Source organism: Barbus barbus (genome assembly GCF_936440315.1).
Source record: "Barbus barbus genome assembly, chromosome: 1".
Taxonomy (NCBI): Eukaryota; Metazoa; Chordata; class Actinopteri; order Cypriniformes; family Cyprinidae; genus Barbus; species Barbus barbus.
Window position 1 is genome coordinate 44,109,168 of NC_136729.1, and position 21,808 is coordinate 44,130,975.

A 21,808-nucleotide genomic window follows, 5' to 3' on the forward strand; every position below is an offset into this window, starting at 1 on the left:
TTTTACTGTGAAATCACTTCAGCCCAGGTCATTTCCACCGTGAAGAATTCATTAGAGCACCTCTACATGCCGCATACATTTGCCCAGACCATTTACCATGATTTATACAACATATTTTCAGTTTGCATCATAATGGAAAGTCCAACAAAATCTAGATAAATTCTGTTGATGTTAGAAACCGTTGTATGACAAATACTTACATGAGAGGCATTTTTAAGAAGCTGTACTTACAAAAACTACTTCAAGTTCATTTTATTAAGTACATTTAGGTTCAAGTACTTTTATTACTTTAAGTACACCAATAATCAGTGTAGCTACTAGTAGTAGTAAGATGAACTGGTTGTTAATCCAAACTGCTCTATTCCAGCTCCTGCTGATAAACCATTTCTTATGAATAAATCATATTAACTTTGCACTGTGGTCAATAAAAACACTGAGAGGAAAGGTCAGTAGCTCCTGTTTGCTTGTACAATTGCATTGAAAAATTGCACACAAAAATAACTTTTTATTTATTTGTACAGCTTTTATGCGCACGTGTGAAGCTATAGCTGTGGCCCAATAAGTTCTAATGCTTAAACAATTCATGTTCATTTTTTAGCCAAATTTTTAAGATGATAATATAATTATGTGTTGAATGATGTTATTCATATTGTAAGGTAATGTCTGTTCTTTGTGCCAAGTACAGTATTTCAGAAGTAAATAAATGGACAGTGTACTAATGAAGCACGTTACTTGGAAATATTACTGATTGACTTTATCAATCAAGTCAATGGAGTCTAATGAGAACGACTGTCAATGATATCTCCATATTCATGGCATCATCATTTATTCATTCTGAGCTGCTGAGATTAATCTGTACACAGAGGCCATTCATCAACATGAAGAGCTGTGCGAGGAGATGAGGGCATCAGGCAGACAGCAGAGACGGCTCAAAAATACTGATATTAATCAAGTGGCACCTGGATTGTATCACGGGTTAAAACTCTGACAATGAACCCCAGGCCAAAGTACAACACTGAACATCTGGTCACATGTTATAGCAAGACTTTAAAACGCAAACTGTCACGCCAGTGGATTTTAAATGGTCGCTTGTGTCTTGCACAGTTGCTTATGGACAAAAAAAATGACGCAGAATACATTAAATATAGTTTCAGTATTAACAAGGATAAGTAATTGTTCATTTATTTATGATAAATATTATCTGTATTTTCTTTTCTTTTATAATATTAGTTTGGTAACACTTTACAGTAAGATACCCCCAACTGCTCCCCGGGCACCGCAGCAAAAAATAGGCTGCCCACTGCTCCGGGTGTGTGTTCACGGTGTGTGTGTGTGTGTGTGTGTGTTCCCTGCTGTGTGTGTGTGCACTTTGGATGGGATAAATGCAGAGCACAAATTCTGAGTTTGGGTAAACATACTTGGCCACATCACTTTCAATCAGTGTCTTACACATTCATGTGAGATTATTAGTATTCAGATACTACAAATGAGTTTTCACAAAATAATCCACTTTTGTTGAATATGGTACTAAATGCCATGTTTGCAACTCTACATAATGACATATTAATAGTGGAAAGCTGTAGGGATGTTAAGGAACTGTAACTAGACCTTTCAGATAGTTTAGATGATGAATGACTCACTTTATGCCAATTCATGCATTAAACATATTTCTTTTTTTCCACTGAAAAGTCTGAACAAATACTATCACTGCAAAATATAACCGAATTTCTCAAGATGGCGCCGCGCATGGCAGCCATTGTGCTTGGCTCTCCAGTTGTTTTAGTGTTTTTTGTTAGTTTTCCTGTTTTTTGTTTGTCAAACACAATCAGTTTCACCAGGTAAGAACTGCTGAACATTCGGCAGAACACACCACAAAATCTTTTACCTCGCCAGCTGAGGAAGTTCAACCTGCCACAGGACTTGCTGAAACAGTTCTACTCTGCCATCATTGAATCCATCCTCTGCACCTCAATAACTGTCTGGTTCAGCTCAGCGACCAAATCTGACCTCAGAAGACTACGGAGAGTAGTCCGGACTGCTGAGCGAATCATTGGTACAACCCTCCCCACTCTCCAAGAACTGTACTTATCCAGAGTGAGCAAAAGGGCTGGTAAAATCACTCTGGACCCCTCACATCCAGCACACTCCCTCTTTGAAGTGTTACCGTCTGGTCGACGCTACAGAGCTCTGAGCACCAGAACGACCAGACACAGGAACAGTTTCTTCCCTCAGGCAATCCATCTCATGAACATTTGAACTCTTAACAATAAACATGAAACACACAACACTATTATACTTTTTATTTTTTATTTAACACACATACTTAGTTGACTTTCTGATTCAGAATCATAATGTAATGTGACTGTATTATAAATCCGTCATTGCCACCTACTGGACAAAAAAAGGGGGTTCAAAATACAGAACAGCCTCGAATTTTACTACTGATATCAGCTCCAACATTCAATTTCATTAAAAGAAACTCCTCATGTTTTGCCTTTCTCTCATCCTTGTTTCAAAACCGTTATGACTGATTTTCTGCTGTGAAATGCAAGAAGAGATATATACAGCAGAATGTCGGTGATGCTCTTTTCCAAACAATGGAAGTGAAAAGTGACTGCAGCTGTCAAACAAGATTTTTACATTGTTGTTGTTTTTTCATTGAATACCGACAGAGTGAGAATTTGGCTTCAGGAGAATTAGAATAATGTGAATAAATCAAATGGACTAATCTTATGATGCTTTTATTGTGCTCTTTGGAGCTTTAAAGATGTATACGTTACCATATTTTACCATACTTTTAAAAATACTTATGGAAATAATATATTGTAAAACAATATACTTTCGAGTGAACTGAACTTTTCAGACACTTAAGTGCATGTTAATTGCAATTAAATGAAAATGTACCGTAGTTTAAATATTTACTAAATGTAATTAGCATTTACATAAATGCAATTAATTTCAAAGTTGTTTTTACTCACTTAATCAGGACGCAAGTATATTCTTCTACATCTGTTGTTTTTGAAATATGGTTAAAGTGTACTGCTGAATGCACTGACAAGCCTTAAGATAAACTAAAATGTATTTTCTATTAAAATGCTATTTCTTTTGAAACTTGTACATGTCATATTTAAGTATTTGTCATTTGCAATTTAGTATTTAAATATGTTATTTTTAAATGTTTTAAAATTAATTCAAATTTACTTACAAGTGTTTTAAGAAACACTGATAAAAGTGTCTCTTTAAGTGGCCTTTTATTTAATTGCTATATTATAAAAAAAAATGTAAGTGCACATTTAATGCAATTAAACACAGCTCTTTCTCACAAGGGTAATCTTTGGTCTTTATATAGTTTTATTGAATGGAAAATAACATCTTTTTTGTGTGTGTATTCCACAAAAGAAATTAGGTTATATGATTTTGAAACAACATGAGGGTGAGTAAATGATCATCATAACTCAAACATGGATTAAATATGGAAGCTGCCAACAAGTTGCTATAAAAATGCTACAACTATCACTAGGATATGAATCGCCTTGATGAATAAAACAGTCATTAAAACTTAACTTGGTAGAGGTGTGACTGTAATTTATCTGGCAGAACAAAAGATAACAGCCTCTTCCTAGGGATGTTAACCACAGACCCTATTTAAACACTATTATAAAAAATCCACAGGACATTCCTATAGCAAATTAAGAGTGGTGAATTAGCCTTCAGGGTGGACTACACACTCTGGAGTACTGGAGTACTCTGTTTCTGTTGGTGTAGTCTAGTCTAGTCAGTGTTGTTATTTGGCTGGGTGGATGAGGAAACATATGGATACAGCCCCATCCAGTGGTCACAGCGGTACCACAGTCATCTGAACATGTATGACAGTTTTTCTGCACATTAACGTTCCATGGATGCTTTGAATTACAGTGATGATTCATTTTAGACTGAATCATAAGTATTTAGACCTTCTCAATCAGGGGCTGAGCAAACTTTCAAGTGAACCTCAGGATGACTTACAATGATTCAAATTAAGACAAAGCAATACTAATTATATATTTTTCAATTTACAGTAACTAGAAATGGCCATAAACTAAGATTTGAAAACAAGGCTAGAGAGCGTTGTTGTGGACAATAAAGGGCCTTGAGTTTAAAAAGATTGAGAACAACTTATTTAAACAAACTCTGTGTCAGTATAGTTTTTTCTCCTCCATTGAGGTTTACGCTTGAAAGACACTGTGTTGGATGCAAGTTTCTCAGTCAATCAATTCTCACGCATTACTTTTTCATTTAGGAGGAAATATCTGATTTACTTTTTCAAATAAGTAAAACCAGTTACTTTGTTTCCCATGTTTTGTCTGAAAGCTGACGTGCTGCCATGATGAGTGAAATCGTCAGTAAGTGCAGAGGCGTTGTGTTCAGTATTCCTCAAAATGAATAAAATTGTCAAATGCAAACTCAGAATATTGTACAAACCTGCAATAATTACGTTAAATAAGACAAATATCATTTATGTATTTAATCCCATTTCATTAGCCAGTGTCTTTGCTACTGCCCTTCGATGATCCAATTCAACCATACTAAGCAAAAGTCACATGTTTTATTTTTGTTATTGCTGAAGAGTGTTGAACTTTCTTCTCCTGTGTCATATTCTTCATGCAATTTGTTTGAGCTGCGCCCTCTACTGTACAGACATGAATTTACATTTACTTCAGCCTGAGGAGTATTCATTTCACTTTTGGTGTGAAAGGGTTTTAAATTTGTAAAAGAAGAACTTTTTATATTAAAAACAAACAAGCAAGCCCAGATATTAAAAATAACTCAAAAGTAGCGTAACGCATTACTTTCCATAAAAAGTAACAGTCCATTTTTTTTAGGGAGTAACACAATATTGTAATGCATAACGCTAAACACTATTATTAATATTACTATTATTTATTGAACAATAATATGCTAAGCCATTCAGTCAAAAGTACAAAGGCAGTGCTCTGATACAGGATTAAAGCGATATAAAAATATAAAGTTAAGTATATGCTACGCGATGGGTTGGATTAGGGTTGTGCGTATCATATATGCAAAAACTGCGTATCATATGCACATGATAAACTGCGTTTTATATGCACGCTAAAAACGTTCGTATCATATATCCATTTTTTTTGCGCATCAACACCACGAGTTTTCATTTTTATTTGGCGTACTATTTATAAGCATTTTCATGAGACCGGGCTCAAATATAAAGGACATCTGCAACTGAACCGCAGCTGTACAGTGAATCAAATATTCAGTGAGACTATGGAACGTCCATAAAAGTTCTGTGCCTTGCAATTACACAGCTTCATAAAATATAGCGTTATGTGGCTGCATTGCAGATATAACATCCAGAAGACAGATCTGATGCCATATATCACTGTTACTAATGCAGGTTTCTGCTGTTTCAGTTTAATCCATCTTGAAGGTTATGCTTCTGAATGCAATTATATAGTCAAAGCAGATTATGCTGCACTGAGACAGGCCAGTGTTGCAGCAGCCAAATAAACCCATTGAGTTCAGCGAGGCTGGACACTGACAGCAACACCTGACACTATGAAGGGCCCAGCTGTTTCCTGAGCCCGTGTGATTACAGCACCTTAAATAATAACTGTCTTATGAATAGAGACACAAATACATGCATACATACAAACACAGGCTGGGACTCCATCACACAAACATAAACACACATCATGTGATCCACAGCTAGGAATGAACCACAAATCTATATACAGCATGCCATTTCTTTTTATGCCAAGCTGTATTACCCTCTCTTGAGAATTTCAGAAATCTTTTTGAACCACCGCATTCCCTCAGCATCTGCTTTACTTTCATTAGTATCGTTTCCATGGACTTTGCCAGAATGGTCTTTTTTTTAGCTAGCAACACTCACTTGGCGGTTTCAAGCTACATTTGGAAGCTGTTTAGCTATTTCTTACATCATTTCACACTGTACAGAGAGGAATAAGATTGCAAGAATCCACTTCAACCAATGCAGTAAGATCTAAAGCAAACCACACCACAAACACTCTTTAGACATTTAACAAATGAGAGACTGTACATTTACAACTATAAAACTCATCGATATCCCTTTCACTGTAATATAATGATTTATTATGCCTGTCACTTCACATGAGACCGTGAAGTCTGATCAGTCGAAACACCTAACGCAACATAAATCCAACAGAGGGCAGTAAAATGATCAATATCACATCAGCATTACTACCCGAGGTCCCTCTTTCAGCCAATTAAACATCAATGTGTCAAGTGGCTTGACTTCAATAAGCAGAGCAAGCAAGAATGTCTTAAAGATTCCCAGCAAATATGAAAAATTATATTACTACCACGGTAGAATAACCTCTGTATTAAAGGGAAAGTTCACCCAAAAACTGAACATTCTGTCATCGTTTATTCATCCTCGTGTCTTTCCAAACATGTACAGTTGACTTTCTTCTGTGGAATGTGAAAGAAATGCTTCAGTGAGTTTTTGGACATCAATGGTAACCAAAATTATTTCAAAATATCTTCACTTGTGATCTATAAAAAAAGAAAGTCATGCAGGTTTGGAACGACATGAGATTGAGTAAATAATGACAGGATGAACTAATACAACGAAGTAAAACAGATTGTTTGTAAAGAGTATTTGTGCATATCTAATGAACTGGACCCATGCAGGCTCTCTGATGAAATAAAACTACTTTTCAGCCAACTCGTAAGGCTGTAAGACGATATGATCGTTTCAAATCAGATTTGAAGAACATAAAAATGTTTGTTTTTTTAAAGCAACATTCTGAGAGCTCCAAGTGTCACTTTCTGAAATTAGATCACCAGTTGTTGTGCCAACTTGCGTCAGAATTAAACATTTGCCTCATCCTGGAACTTTACCAGGTTCCCATTTTTTCTAACTGATTGCAAACAGCAGTATTATTTTTTACAAAACCTAAATTAATGGGCTTTTGTTCTTTTTTCTGAACTGATAAAAAGCCAGATACACTATAGGACTGAGGAAAAATACTGCAAAATCTTGACAATTTTAAAGGGACAGTTCACTCAAAATGAAAATTCTGTCATCATTTGCTCATCTTCAGCAGAACACAAAAGAAGATATTTGAAGAATGAGGCATTCCTCAAAATATCTAATTTTATGTTTCTCAGAAGAAACAATCCATAGAGGTTTGAAATGACATGAGGGTGAGTAAATAATGACACAATTTTCTTTTTTGAAAAGAAATTGCTCTTTAAAATAACTTGAAAAAGCTTCAGCGAACATATGTTGTGTAAAATCATGTAACTGACACTTTAAACACTGCATTGAGCATAACGTACAGTGCTTAAAACCATTAGAAAATCCATTACACTCTTAAAAATAAAGATTTCAATGCCACTGAAGAACCATTTTTGGCACCTCAAAGAAACTTTCAGTGAACAGCTCTCTCTCTCAAAAAAAAAAAAACTTAAATTCTCTAAAGAACATTTATTCACTATAAAGAACCTTTTGTGAATGGAAAAGTTCCATGGATGTTAAAGAATCTTCATGAAATCATCAACACCAATAAAGAAGCTTTATTTCATCAGACATTCGCAAAAACAGAATTGAACCCATATGGACTAAAATTCACATTCGCATTTTTGGTGGTACTACAGCGATGCCTCGAAGAGGGATTTACCTTTTTTGTTGGGGGAAGCCCAGGAGATGATCCGCCTGAACAGACAGCAGTTGAGCAGCACTTTCTTGGAAAGGCCGTGATCCTTATGAAACTGAGTCAGGTCTTCGTCCCATTGAGTCCTCTTGACTGGGGCAGACATGGTCACACTATTCAAATTCAGAAGCTGCTGTTAAAATGATGCACTTTCAATCCTATGTAGTTTCTTCTTCCTAAGAGTCAGGAATTATTTACATTTTCTGTTTCCCAAGTGGGCTGAGAGGCTAAATAAAACATGACCGTTTGGTTATTGAAACTTCTGCACTTAAAAACTAACCTAAAGAGCTTTACCGTAGTTAATTCTCATTTAAATGAAGCAGCACTATTGAACCCGCAAAAGAGTCCTGCACTCTCTCCTCCAGCGAGTGTATTTTCTTACCTTGTGGTCTTAGAAGAGCTGCTGAACCTTCAGCGGCTTCACAGCAACACAAAGATGCTCAGGTTTCACGCTACAGAACACTTTCTCTTATTTCGTGTGAGAAAAGAGGGGAGGATGAGAGATACTCCAGTGATCAGACTGTCTGCTCGTGGGCTCAAGTCTTTATCCGCCCCGCTCTCACACGAGGGGACAGTGAAACATCATCAGCATCTGCACCTGAGAGCGGCCAATCAGAGAGCGGCATGATTATTCATGTCAGTGATGGACATTTTACTCACAGGACCCAGGGCTGGACCCATGGGAAGTATACTTTTCTGCCGAGAAATATACACACACACACACACTTGTCATTCTCTGCCCTCGCTGTCACACACGCACACGCTAACACAGAGCCAATAATGAAGCGTTGGCTCGCAGACAGATTCCCCTGCTGCTCGGATGCCATATTTAGCAACATTTAGACCCCCCACCCCACCTCCCATAAAATCACTCAGCGTGCGGCATATACACAAATCAACAGGGCCGACTGTACTGAGAATACTCGCACGCTGTACACACCTGATCCTGTCAGCAATCATTATGCTATAGAATAATCTATAGTCTGCTTAAGTCTTTATTCTGAAAAAAAAAGAAAAAAAGTATAAGATACCAGGGCTGGGTAGATTACTTATACTACAAACTGCAAATTCCAAATTACATGACAAAAAATGTAGTTAGTAAAGTCGTCTATTAAATATTTAAGATAATATGTGACCCTGGACCACAAAACCAGTCATAAGGGTCAATTTTTCAAAATTGATTCATATAAATAAGATTTTCATTGATGTATGGTTTGTTATGATAGGACAATATTTGGCCGAGATACAACTATTTAAAAATCTGGAATCTGAGGGTGCAAAAAAATCTAAATACTGAGAAAATCGCCTTTAAAGTTGTTCAAATGAAGTCCTTAGCAATGCATATTACTAATCAAAAATTAAGTTTTGATATATTTACAGTAGTAAATTTACTAAATATCGTCATGGAACATGATCTTTACTAAATATCCTAATGATTTTTGGCATAAAAGAAAAATCAATAATTTTGACCCATACAATGTATTTTTGGCTATTGCTACAAATATACCCCAGCGACTTAAGACTGCTTTTGTGCTCCAGGGTCACATATGATCAGAGTACTTTTGATTACTCTTAGATTACTTTTGACCTACACAGGGGCACGTACGGGGGTGGGGGTGGGGGGTTTACGGGGAAGTCGTGGCCTAATGGTTAGAGAGTTGGACTCGTGATCCAAAGGTTGCGGGTTCGAGTCTCCGGCCGGCAGGAATTGTAGGTGGGGGAAGTGAATGTCCAGCGCTCTCTCCACCCTCAATACCACGACTGAGGTGCCCTTGAGCAAGGCACCGAACCCCCAACTGCTCCCCGGGCGCTGCAGCATAAAATGGCTGCCCACTGCTCTGGGTGTGTGTTCACGGTGTGTGTGTGTGTTCACTGCTGTGTGTGTGCACGTTGGATGGGTTAAATGCAGAGCACGAATTCCGAGTATGGATCACCATACTTGGCTGAATGTCACTTCACTTATTTAGGATGATTCTAAGGGCCTGACGATGGGGGGCCGAGGGGGAAGCGTGATTTCTACCGAGGGGAACGCTAGAGCCCTACTTTTCGGCCCGGGCCCCAACTTTTTTACACCTCTAGGGCCAGGCTTCAGGCCAATTTTCACGTCATAGTTCAGACGTGGGGCGGGCCTCGGGCATGTTTTAGGCTTCTCCTTATTTTTATATTTTAGATATCCATCAATTAGGGATGAAAAAAAATTGCCGCGCTGGTGAAAACAACACGAGACCGTCAAGAGCGACTCCCGCTCACTCTTTACAGTCCCGCAGCAGCAGAGAGTGCCGTCAGCACAGCTGAAGAGTTCTGCGTTCAAATGCACGCAATAGGCTGAAGCTTGCTGCAAAGCCCCAGCAAAAGTAATTACCATGAATGTGTGTGTGTGGGGGGGGGGGATAGTAAGGATATATTTGAATTAGTTTACTAATAAACTAGTGTTTTCTTTGTCAGTGTCGCAAAGATGAAGATGATGATCCTGATTAGACGCACCTTTAGAGAGAAGTGCATCTTCACGGATTATAATGAAAGAGTTTTTGTTTTTGATCAGATTTATTTCGTTATGTAGTAATTTAAAGCTTTCTATATATATATATTTATCATGTCTGAGAGGCATTTATTCGCCGACTTTCGGATCATTTTTGTGAAGCGTTCCTGTTCAAGATATATTATAAAAAGTTTTGTTGATATTGTGAGTGCACACAAATAAAAGTAGACCCTTTACAGTTCCGAATGATGTATTGCTCTTACTTTTATGAGCAAAAATTGCGGCGTAAGTTGTTTCCATTGAAAAAAAAATGCAATTGATTGCGCCGGTGCCTCCATGTCCTGCGCTTTAGCTTCCACTCTCCGCACAAACTACTGATGCAGCGCACATTTATCTAGGTTTAATGTTTAAACATTGTTATATGCTTGAACTGTTTTAGTGTATCTATAGATTTTATATTAGGCAAGTCATGATGATTTGGAGAAGGCTAAATTAAAACAGTTTATTGATCTTATGTAATATTCAAATTTTCTGAGACAGTGAATTTTGGGTTTTCATTATCTGTAAGCCATAATCATCAAAATTTCAAGAAATAAAGGCTTGAAATATTTCACTCTATGTGTAACGGGTTTCATTTTCTGAAATGAGTGACAAAAAATATTGACCTTTTTCATGTTATTCTAATTTTTGGAGATGTACCTGTATATATATTTCAAATAAGCTAAGATCCATATACTAGTGTGGATGCTCACTCCTGCCATCTATTTCATTTCAGTTTTAGTCACTGTGCACAGTAATTTAATCAGCTCATTCATTCTCATTCATGTCCTTGATAATGGCACACAAGGGCACAATGAATTGCATAATGTAGGCCATTATATACGTATATACAATTTTGCAGGAAATATTATTTAATATCATATTTACACATCAGCAGAATTACTTGGATTTCTGGATGACTAATATTGTTGACGTAGTCGATGGCAGCGTTTAGAGCATACAAGAATATTAGCTGGTGTAGATTTCAGTCCAGCTTTGCGATTCGTCCTCTGTACAAAACAACCTGAATTCACACAGGGAGGTTCACATTCACAGGTGCATTAAAAAGATTGATCTATCAGCCTGCGGAGAGAAATCCGGTAAGACAAAACAATCACAGCTCCAGAGCTTCATAACATCATTATCCTCCTCCTCCTCACCTAATGTGACTAATTAATCACAGAGATTACTAACAACAAATACATAAAGTATAATGAACACAATATAAGACTGGGTTTGTGTTGTGATGCACTTCCGACACTCTAGATATCAACTAAATAAAACCGACAATATTTATGGCATGGCTCACTTAGTGCTGAGTGACTTAAAATGAAAATGCAAGCTAACTGACGCACCACTACTCTTTAGTTAGAAACCTATATTGATCTCAAGATGAAACCAACCCTGATCTACAGAAATCAATAGAGACCACACAACCACATATCTGCCACTACAGGTAAAGACTGAACTGAATTCTACTGTTAATGCATTTTTTATAATTGCATTTTGAATTTAAAACGTTCCAGATTTTTAAGTATTTTGAAAAGACACCCAATAAAACCAAATTTTCACATGTATAACTAAGGCATCAGTGTTGCGAATTTGGGTATTTTGTCACCAAACATAGCGACTTTATCATTGTTTTTGTGACTTTTATTAATGGTTTGTGACAAGGAGTTAATTTGGTGATATTTAAATACATTTGGCAATTCAAATACATTTAAAAAAAAAATAATTAATTAAACAAACAACAAAAAATAAGGCAGACATTCTGTGTCTGCAGACATCTAAGAACAAAATAAGGCAAACATCTTTTTTCTGTCTTCATTTAACATATAGCGGAAATCACAGCACAGCTGTTGTCTTTAACTTATGTGTGATGACTTTAACAGTGCAGGGCAGCAGAATGAAACATAAAACATAAAATAAAATACGTACAAATTTGGCCATTAAGAATGTACATTTTTTCCTAAGGTATGCAGCAATTCGTCCTGCGGAATGCTGCTGAATCCCGTTAGCACCTTTTTTGAGATGGTCCTCACTGCAGAACACAAGATCCAGGGGGGTGGATGTATGTAAGGCTCCTACCTTACATATACCTAAACCTACCTGTCTCCACCCGTTGATCCCTAAACCCACCCATCCCCAACCCTAAACCTACCATCTCCACCCCCTAGATGTGGATCCAACCCCGCCCCTGGATCTTTGTTCTGCAGTGAGGGGCTACTGCCTTTTTTAGGACTTAAATAAATGTGTCGTGCTTCACAGAATATCCACCAGATGGCGCATGGACCAACATACTGTATCCACAGGCCTGACCAAATTGCTTGTAAACACTTTGCAATTATTAATCTTCGACCAATTGTTAAATATGCTTGTAGATTGTTAAATATGCTTACAGTAGGTTACATTTTAAAAATAGAATTAACATAATTATCAGTGTCCGATAAATTGTTAACTGCAATTAAAGTTGTGATTGTGAGAAAACATCCACAATAAAATATAAATAGTATTAGACACAAATATATGATCTTGTAATTTATTATATATGTAATCTATTTACACATGAGAGCAGGATCATTATTTGATGCATTTTGTAAACAATTTATTGCTCTAGCGCTGCATTTGCAAGATTATGTTTACAGTAGGCTACACAACTATCAATTTATTGTGTATATTTATTAATTATTATTATTATGTAAATGAGAACAAGTTTAATGAGAATTTGGCTGTATTATAAAGCATATATAAACTTCAGTCATCTCAAAACATCTTCATCAGTTTGACAGCAGGTGCTGCAAATGCTCACAACACAAACAAATAAAGAATTTGCAGCACGTTTCTTTATTTGTTTGTGTTGTGAGCATTTGTAGCGTGTGTGTTGTCAAATTGATGAAGTGGTTTTCTTAATTTGCAGGTGTCTTTTCTATTTGCAGCGCGTTGAGCTCTCTCGGCCACCGTACATAACACAGTCTCGGAGGTAAGAAGTGGATTATCCTTCACTTGAAATTAATTTTCATCCTGAAATGTGAGGCAAATGTTGGATCACAATAATTATGAACCTGTCGGCCATTTAGACTCGATAGAGTGGACATAAACATGACAGGGTGGACTGAGTGAAAATGAATGGGGGTATGTCAATGTGATTGAGGATGTAATTATATTATTTGTTTAGAAGTTAAATAAATGTTTAATTTTCATATTTTGCCATGATTTGTGTATTCTGTATTATGTGTCCACACCGACAGGTGCTGGTCCGCCCTTAAATCATATCTATATAATCCAGTATGTTCAAAAGCTAGGTGTGGGGGTAATAACATTGGATGCAAAAAACTGCATACAAATATCAGTTTTCTCTAAATAAGAAAAAATACATGTGTGAATTGTATGAGTAGGCTATCTTTAAAAACACATGATTACATAAAATCTTTTATGTATTTATAATTTGAAAGCAAACAAATAACCCTGTTTAAGAAAGGGATATCATACCTTTCAGAAAATATCATTTGCATCTTAATTTTGCAATGAAAACGTATTTAACGGTAATATATACATGTCCATGACAGCGTGGACATATCTTGTGGTTTATGCTTTGAATAATGGCCCATAATTGTCTAACAAAATGTGTGGGAGCTCAGCTAATATGTTTCTATAGTACTTGGGTGTCTACTGTTTGTGATATGACAAAGCGAATGGGAAATTAAATTAATACAAATTTTGAGTATTGTGAGAGTTGAAAGGCACTCTATATTGATATTGACCCTGATACGATTTGACACAGTTTTTGAGAACTCACTGGAACAACAAGGAGGCAGTCTAATTGTGTAATATTGCAGTTCAATAAACAAGTTAGTATGAAATAACTTACATTTAGTCAATATTTCCAATAACTGCCGACATAAATAAATAAACAATAGTTCCAAACAAGGCCACGAGCTGTGTCGCTGCAACACTGAGCAACAGTGGTGTTTTGTTCCTGAATGATGCAGTGTTTTTAAACTAATCTGTTGAGTGAATTATTCAGTGACTCATTCATGACATCGATTGCTGAAATCAGAACCGAACAGTGTACTTACTAATTATTTTTAGCTTCTCTTTCTTTGAAAAAAGAGCAGCGTGCTAGCATGCGCTTCAGAATTCAGCAACTTATTTCTGAATGAATCAGCCTTTTAAGCGAATAAATGATTCAGAGACTCATCCATAAAAAAATTTATTAATAAGACTTGTTGCCACCTACTGGCATGATAATGTTATGCTCCTCGACCTCCTAGTTTTTTATTAAATGTTTTACGTGGACTATATGTATTATTATTATTCATACATATTATACATGCATTTGAATATAGAAAAATCATGATTTATGGAACACAGAAATAAATGCCCTCTGCACTGTAGCGTTGCAAATCAGCCTCTAGATGTCAGTGTTGCATATCAGTGTATTCTGCTTTATATTGCACTGATCCATTGAACACTTTACTGCTCTGCAAGGCACAATAAAATCCCACACCTGCTCCTACTTCATTATTCAGATTGGAGATAATTTACGATAAGATTACTATCTGGCACTTCATGTGATTACAGGTAGGGAAGGTAAACTATTTCTAGAAGAGTGTATAGAGATATTAGTTATGTTGCCTTGGTTTTGAAAAGGAATAATAATAAAAAAAAGCAATTCTGCTTAAAATGATCTGTGCACATTGATATAAAAGGTCACAAAGTGTTACTGCTGATGACTCCAAATCTTTTGTTTTAATAGAACGTGGTGATAGTATCTGATTGTAGAATTTGTATATAGAAAGTGTTAAACACCTAAAGGATTATAAAAATTCCTTCATATAATAACTCGTGCTACTTAAGCACACAATGTCTAATCTTGAGGACTGAGGGCACATATGTTCTGAGCGTGACCGAAAAAGAAAACTTTAGTGATGCTTTAATATATTCAGATGATAAGAGAGTTGCATCAATGACTGCGTTTGATCTGTAACGGATCTGTTTGCACGCCTGTCTTTAGATTCTGTCATATCTTTGATCTTACAATAGTCAGTTATGAATTATATAATCTTCAGCTGTGGACGGTGAGAATGGCAGATATGAAGGCATCAAAACTTGCAATGAAACAGTTTATGATCAGTATCTTAGTACCAATGATATTGATACATTCATTGGAGGCTATTAAAGTACAGCTGGCCAGGTTAAATCTATACTCTTAAAGGAATAGTTCACCCAGAAATGAAAATTCTATCATTTACTCACCATACACTTGTATGAGTTTCTGTCTTCTGTTGAACACAAAATATATTTTGAAGAATGTTGGTAACTGAACAGTTGATGGTAGCCATAGTATTTTTATTTTTTCCCCCCATACTATAGAAGTCAATGGCTATACCTTCAAATATTTTGGTTACCAAACATTCTTCAAAATACCTTCTTTTGTGGTCAGCAGAAGAAAGAAACTCTTACAGGTTTGGAACAACTCGAGGGTCCATAAATGATGACAGAATTTTTCATTTTGCGGTGAATTTTCCCTTTAAAAATAAAGCATATTGTTATCTATGGTTCCATGAAGAACCTTTAAGATCCATAGAACCATTCCATTGCCCAAAAGGTTCTTCAGATTATGAATATGTTCTTCACGCTAAGAAAACAATGGTTCTTCTAAGAACTGTTCACAGAAAGGTTATCTTGGGAACCAAAAAACACTTTTGAAACCTTTATTTTTTAAAAGTGAAGGTTCTTCAGATCTTTAAAATGTTCTCCACACTAAGAAAAAAAGTGATTCTTTAAAGATCTGTTCACTGAAAGATGCTTTGGGGAGCCAAAATTGGTTCCTCTTTTGCATAACTCTGAAAACCCCTTTTGGGAACTTTCTTTTTTAGAGTATATGTGAGATTTTAGTAAAATTTTATGACTAGACCACACGTGAGGTTTTGAGATGGAGGGAATGAAATACAGGTCAAATTCCCAAGGAAATGACACCAAGATCAATCCTAAACAATGACCTTCTCGGCAGCTCAACATTCACTCGATCCGCAGCGGACGGATGCTGAAGTGTGCAGTTGAGAAGCCGCTCTCGCTGGCATGACACCGGAGTAAGCAAAGATACTGTGAATATGTGGCATAAACAAGCCTGGAGGGAGCTTCTAAACATGAAAGCATGTCCTTTTGGCCCCAGACGTTCATAAACAAACGCCTTCTGTTCGCTTTTCCCAGTGAGTTTGTGACGCGGGCTCTCTCCCCTCCGTCGCTCACGCCTGGCCCCGCTCCGACGGCAGGCGGCCACCCTGGCAGCTGCTTACCGCTCCAGCTCCCGACGGGAAAAACAGAAATTGGCTCCACTGCAAACAAAACCTGGTGGAAAAAGCCAGAGAGACTGATGGGAAGTGCTCGTGGCAATTAATCTGTTTTTTTCCAAGAGTGTGAAGAAGATGAATAAAATTGGGGTTCAAAGCAGCAGAAACGTATTTAAAATTCCAGGATTTGAAGGTTGAGTTTGTGCTTCTTAAGTGCAAAGAACCAGTGTAATACATTAAGACCATTTTAGTGTCATTAAGATACTCCTTATTAAAGGAATTGTGCACCCAAAAATGAAAATTTGCTGAATATTTACTCACTCTCGGGCCATCCAAGATGTAGATGAGTTTGTTTCTTCCTCAGATTCGGAGAAATGTAGCATTACATCACTTGCTCGATCCTCTGTAGTGAATGGGTGCCGTCACAATAACCCACACCACTCCAGTGCATCAGTTAATGTCTTGTGAAGTGAAAAGTTGCATGTTTGTAAGAAAAAAATCCATCATTGTAGTCTAATATTGCTGTCTCCAGTGAAAAAAGTCGTCTGGTCTGAATCAGGAGAGAAATCTGCACAGATCAAGCACTGTTTACAAGTGAAAACAGTCCAAAACAGTTCTAAACAAACATGTGGGTGGTTTCTGATCTGAGAGGACAACAGGGGAGAGACTTTATCACAGAAGAAAGCAATAATATGGATTATGGACTTGTAATTTGGCCAGGAGCGACAGTTTAAAACTTCTTAATGATGGATTTATTTCTTACAAACCGTTTTTTGCTTCACAAGAAGTTAACTGATGGACTGGCGTGGTGTGGATTACTTTCATGTTTTTATCAGCTGTTTGGACTCTCATTCTGACGGCACCTATTCACTGCAGAGGATCCACTGGTGAGCAAGAGATATAATGCTATATTTTTTGTTTGTTTTTAGGTTTTACATGTTAACACATTTTTTGTAATGTTTTGTTTTTAATTATATTAGTAGTTATCTGAAGTGATTTTGGAACAAAACTGGGTACTACACCCACATTGGTACTTTTTTTAGTCTGGCTACAACTTCATTTTTAAGTAAAAAATAGGATTCAGAAATGAATTAACTGTGAAACTGATGAGTACATATCTATGTGTGCACTCTGCAGACTTCCAAACATCGATCTGAATTTCAGACATATCATCGCCAACTTCCAAAGCAGATCTCCACCTCCAGCACATGACAGTTTTAGGGCAAAGTATATTAATCACCACTACAGATTACTCCACTGGAGACAGTCCAGCTCCCTATCCGGTCACCATCTCCATCCAGGAAGACAAGCTTTACAACCAAAATTTGTGCAACAGAATGGCACAAGTAATTTGTCTCTGTAAAAGGCAATACCCTTGTTAAGTGGTCAATAAGGATCTTACTTTGAAACAGAAGGAATCTATTAAGTGGTGTGCTATTAAGTGTGTGTGTGTGTGTATATATATATATATTAGGGCTGTCATTTGATTAAAAATATTTAATTGCCGTTTCTGACAATGGAATGAATATGAAATAGTGATTGAAACACGACCCATTAAGACTACAAAACCAGCTCTCCCGTCCAAGATGTTAATCTGCACAAAAATCCTGATAATCAAGCGGTCGTCTGATGAAATCAAATACACATAAGATAAAGACAATAGCTGTACTGTGATTTCAGCTATACTTGCAAGTAAAATTAGAGAGGCAAAGTAATATCTGTGTTTCACTGAAAGCGCTGCTCCTCTCCGCCGCTCGCTGAACAGAGCAGACGCACAGAGAAAGAGAGAGAGACAAAATATTTCCACAATTTAATAATTGCACCCCAACTAAAAAAAAACACCTTCATTCTTGGTGAAAAATCTGAATGTGCAAATATAGCGGCAAGATTTATAGCAGCCTGCCAACTCCTGAAGGACAGCCACAGCCAAGAAACCAATATCCAGTAAATATATGGCTAACTCACACCAAACCAACCACATGACTGTAGATAATGTTGATTTCAGTTATTCAGTTTATTAGTTAAATACAGGTGCATCTCAATAAATTAGAATGTCATGGAAAAGTTCATTTATTTCAGTAATTCAACTGATTCACAATTCAAATTGTGAAACTTGTGTATTAAATAAATTCAGTGCACACAGACTGAAGTAGTTTATGTCTTTGGTTCTTTTAATTGTGATGATTTAGGCTCACATTTAACAAAAACCCATCTCAAAAAATTAGAATACTTTATAAGACCAATAAAAAATTTTTTTTTAACAAACATACCATTAAGAGCTGTACTTGCACAGGTTCTGCGTGATCATCTTCACTAATATCCTCTGCGTCTCAGTCGGGCTCAGATTGATGAGAAATATAGACGACGCCACATGCCGCTGAGATGAGGGGCGGGACGTTAAGACGTGCACTAGAGGTGGTTTAGCCAATCACAACACACTGGGGCACCTAACCAAACGCATATTTATGAGGGAGGGGCTTCAAAAAAAAAAAAAGGAAATAATCAGCGCGTTTATCAGAGAAGGGACAGAGCGGTGTGGAATAAAGGTAAATTATGTGAAAAATAATGTTTTTTTTTTTTTTTTTTTAACAAAGCATTAACATGTTAGACTGCACCCCATAAACACAATCAAGCCTACAAAAAAAAAGTCAGCCACCCCTTTAATAAAATTAGTGCCGTTAAATGATTTTGCGTTATTAACACGTTAACTTTGACAGCCCTAATATGTATATGGCATGAAAGCTTTGTCATATTACTTTCTGTACTTAAAACAGACAACAATTAGTTGAATAGGCATGAGGCTGAAATATTAATGCAAGACAGAATATTAGCCTCATTCCTGTTCCAACTCTAATATCTACACACCTCTGGATGACAGAAGATAGCACAGAGAAAACATTATAGCTGATTATCCAGATGAGTACGGTAGATGATTTTCCTTTAGTTAATCAGATGCATGTTCAAATAAATGTCTCTATCATTACCGCAGTTTCTCCTTGCTCAATTCTCCCCTGACAGTGTCTTCTTTTCTGCTGTGCTCAGGCACACTTTACACAACCAGTCGCCAACTACAGCAATTATCATTTAACTCCATAACTGCAGTTACATTTTTTTAGCTTCCACTTCCCGCTGTCTCGCTCTCCTCTAGCACTCTTTTGCAATTTCATTGATGCTCAAGCACACTGATAATCTGTTGATCTTGTCACACAAATAGGTGCACCTGCATTAACATTTATTTTACAAGGAATATGTAAAGTTATGGAGATGTAATGCTGATTATGAACTGCAGGTTGGCAATCGTAAGCCTTTAAAATAAAGACTTTCACAAGTAATACTGCAAAGTCCACCTGGCAAGTCCTTGGTTCCACCCACTGATTATGCAACAGAAAAATGCAACGACTGAAAAAGAGAAAGACACACTGAGAAACGAACATTCATAAGCCAAAACCTCTACAGAGGCAGCTAGTCCTAACAAACCAATGTGTGCATTGATGCATACTGCATGTAATGGACCTAAAGTTATTAATGACTGAGGTACAATAGGCTACCAGACCTTTGGCTTCAGATGAAGCCTCAAGGTCACCAGCGGATGAAAATATTTGTAATAATGCTAAAGCAAACACACCTTTTGAGTCATTCACCAAGTACACACCAAACAAGCGCAGTGTGTGGACCTTTTGAAAATGATGAAGCAAAAAACATTACAGTCAATTTTCCAGCCTCAACATTCGGAAACAAGTGTCTGCTCATTATATGTTTTAGGCAGCATGGCAAATGTACAATACTATTCCTTCATCTACTCTTCTGGATTTTAATATTCAACATGCTCAGCTCAGCAGACTATATGGAAATATGTACTTAAAGGTTCAAACCAATAACGGCTACATTTTCAACTGAGTGACCAGCTTTTCCAAAGCGTGGGTTTGAGAAATAAATAACTTGCAAAGTAAAACTATCGCCTACCTAATATGGCGCACACTATCTGCTTATATGTGCCAATTGGCTTTCTTTGCATGACCGATGTGAAAACTTAAAGGACTAGTTCACCTAAAAATTTAAATTTGCTGAAATTGACTCTCGGGCCATCCAAGATGTAGATGAGAATGTTTCAGATTTGAATTTGGCTTTGCATTGCATCACTTGCTCACCAATGCGTCCCCTGCAGTGAATGGGTGCCGTCAGAATGAGAGTCCAAACAGCTGATAAAAACATCACAATAATCCACGCCACTTCAGTTCATCAATTAACATCTTGTGAAGCCAAAAGCTGCGTGTTTGTAAGAAACAAATCCATCATTAAGGCATTTTAACTTTAATCTATAATTCCTAATAAACCTTCTTCCAGAGTAAAAGTCCAGCTCCTGTTGTCCTCTCACATCAAAATCCACCCACATATTTATTTAAAACTGTTTTGGACTGTTTTAAACAAGACAAGACCATTTTTTCACTGCAGAAAACTATTTCATGGATAGAGTACTTGAATTGAAGTTACAACGTCTTAATTATGTATTTGTTTATGACAAACGTGCAGCTTTTCACTCCACAAGATGTTAACTGATGGACTGGAGTGGCGTGGATTATTTATCAGCTTGGACTCTCATTCTGACGGCACCCATTCACTGCAGTGGATCTAATTAGATGGTCTGAGTGAGAGTGAGTAATTTGTCAGCAAATTTTCATTTTTGGGTGAACTATTACTTTAAGTATGTTCTTTTCATGGAAAATGTGTAATTTCAATTTTGAAGAAGCTTGACTATGCAGCTTTTTTCCAACAGTAATCCATAGATAATGTATTCATGTTAACAATACAAAAAATGTCACTTCGCATCACGTTAGGTTTTGAAGTCATTGAGGACATTCAGTAATGCAGGATAGAGCCTGAGATGTGAGATGTGCTTCAAAAAGTTTTTTGAAAGTGTGTTTCAGTCTGCTCCTATAGCATGACATTATCATGTGGCTTCAGACGACTAAAACATATAGGCTAGTGCACCAGACAGATGGTGTCTCTATGAACTGAAAAAGAGCTGTTTGAAGTTTCTTCAAAAATTCCTTTTGTGTTCCACAGAAACACATGAAAGTGAGTCAACACAATATTCAGTTTAAAGCTTGTTTCTACAAACACTACAGGTGTCTAAATCAACTAATTCAATCTTCAAACAGCAACATTTAATGATGTAACAAGAAATATATCTAAAATGGTCATTTTATCTAAATGCTAAAATATTCATAATTATATAGATAGGATAATTTGATGGCATCAGAAAATAAGTCATTCATTTTCATATC

The 21,808-nt window shown here is 36.7% G+C and overlaps 1 protein-coding gene across 2 annotated transcripts in view; it reads right to left on the minus strand.

Annotated features, from left to right (window-relative positions):
- The window catches only part of LOC306872903 (Kv channel-interacting protein 4-like), a gene marked incomplete at both ends in the record, with an annotated part of 182,136 nt that overhangs the window by 158,535 nt on the left and 1,793 nt on the right, over nucleotides 1–21,808 (minus strand). The window contains one exon of one of the 2 annotated variants that reach the window (XM_079421821.1): nucleotides 7,680–7,818. The exons of the other annotated variant lie outside the window; for it this stretch is intronic. Within the exon in view, the coding sequence (XP_079277947.1) occupies nucleotides 7,680–7,818 (139 nt within the window). Of the gene's footprint in view, nucleotides 1–7,679; nucleotides 7,819–21,808 lie in introns of those variants that run through there. 2 annotated transcript variants of the gene reach the window in all.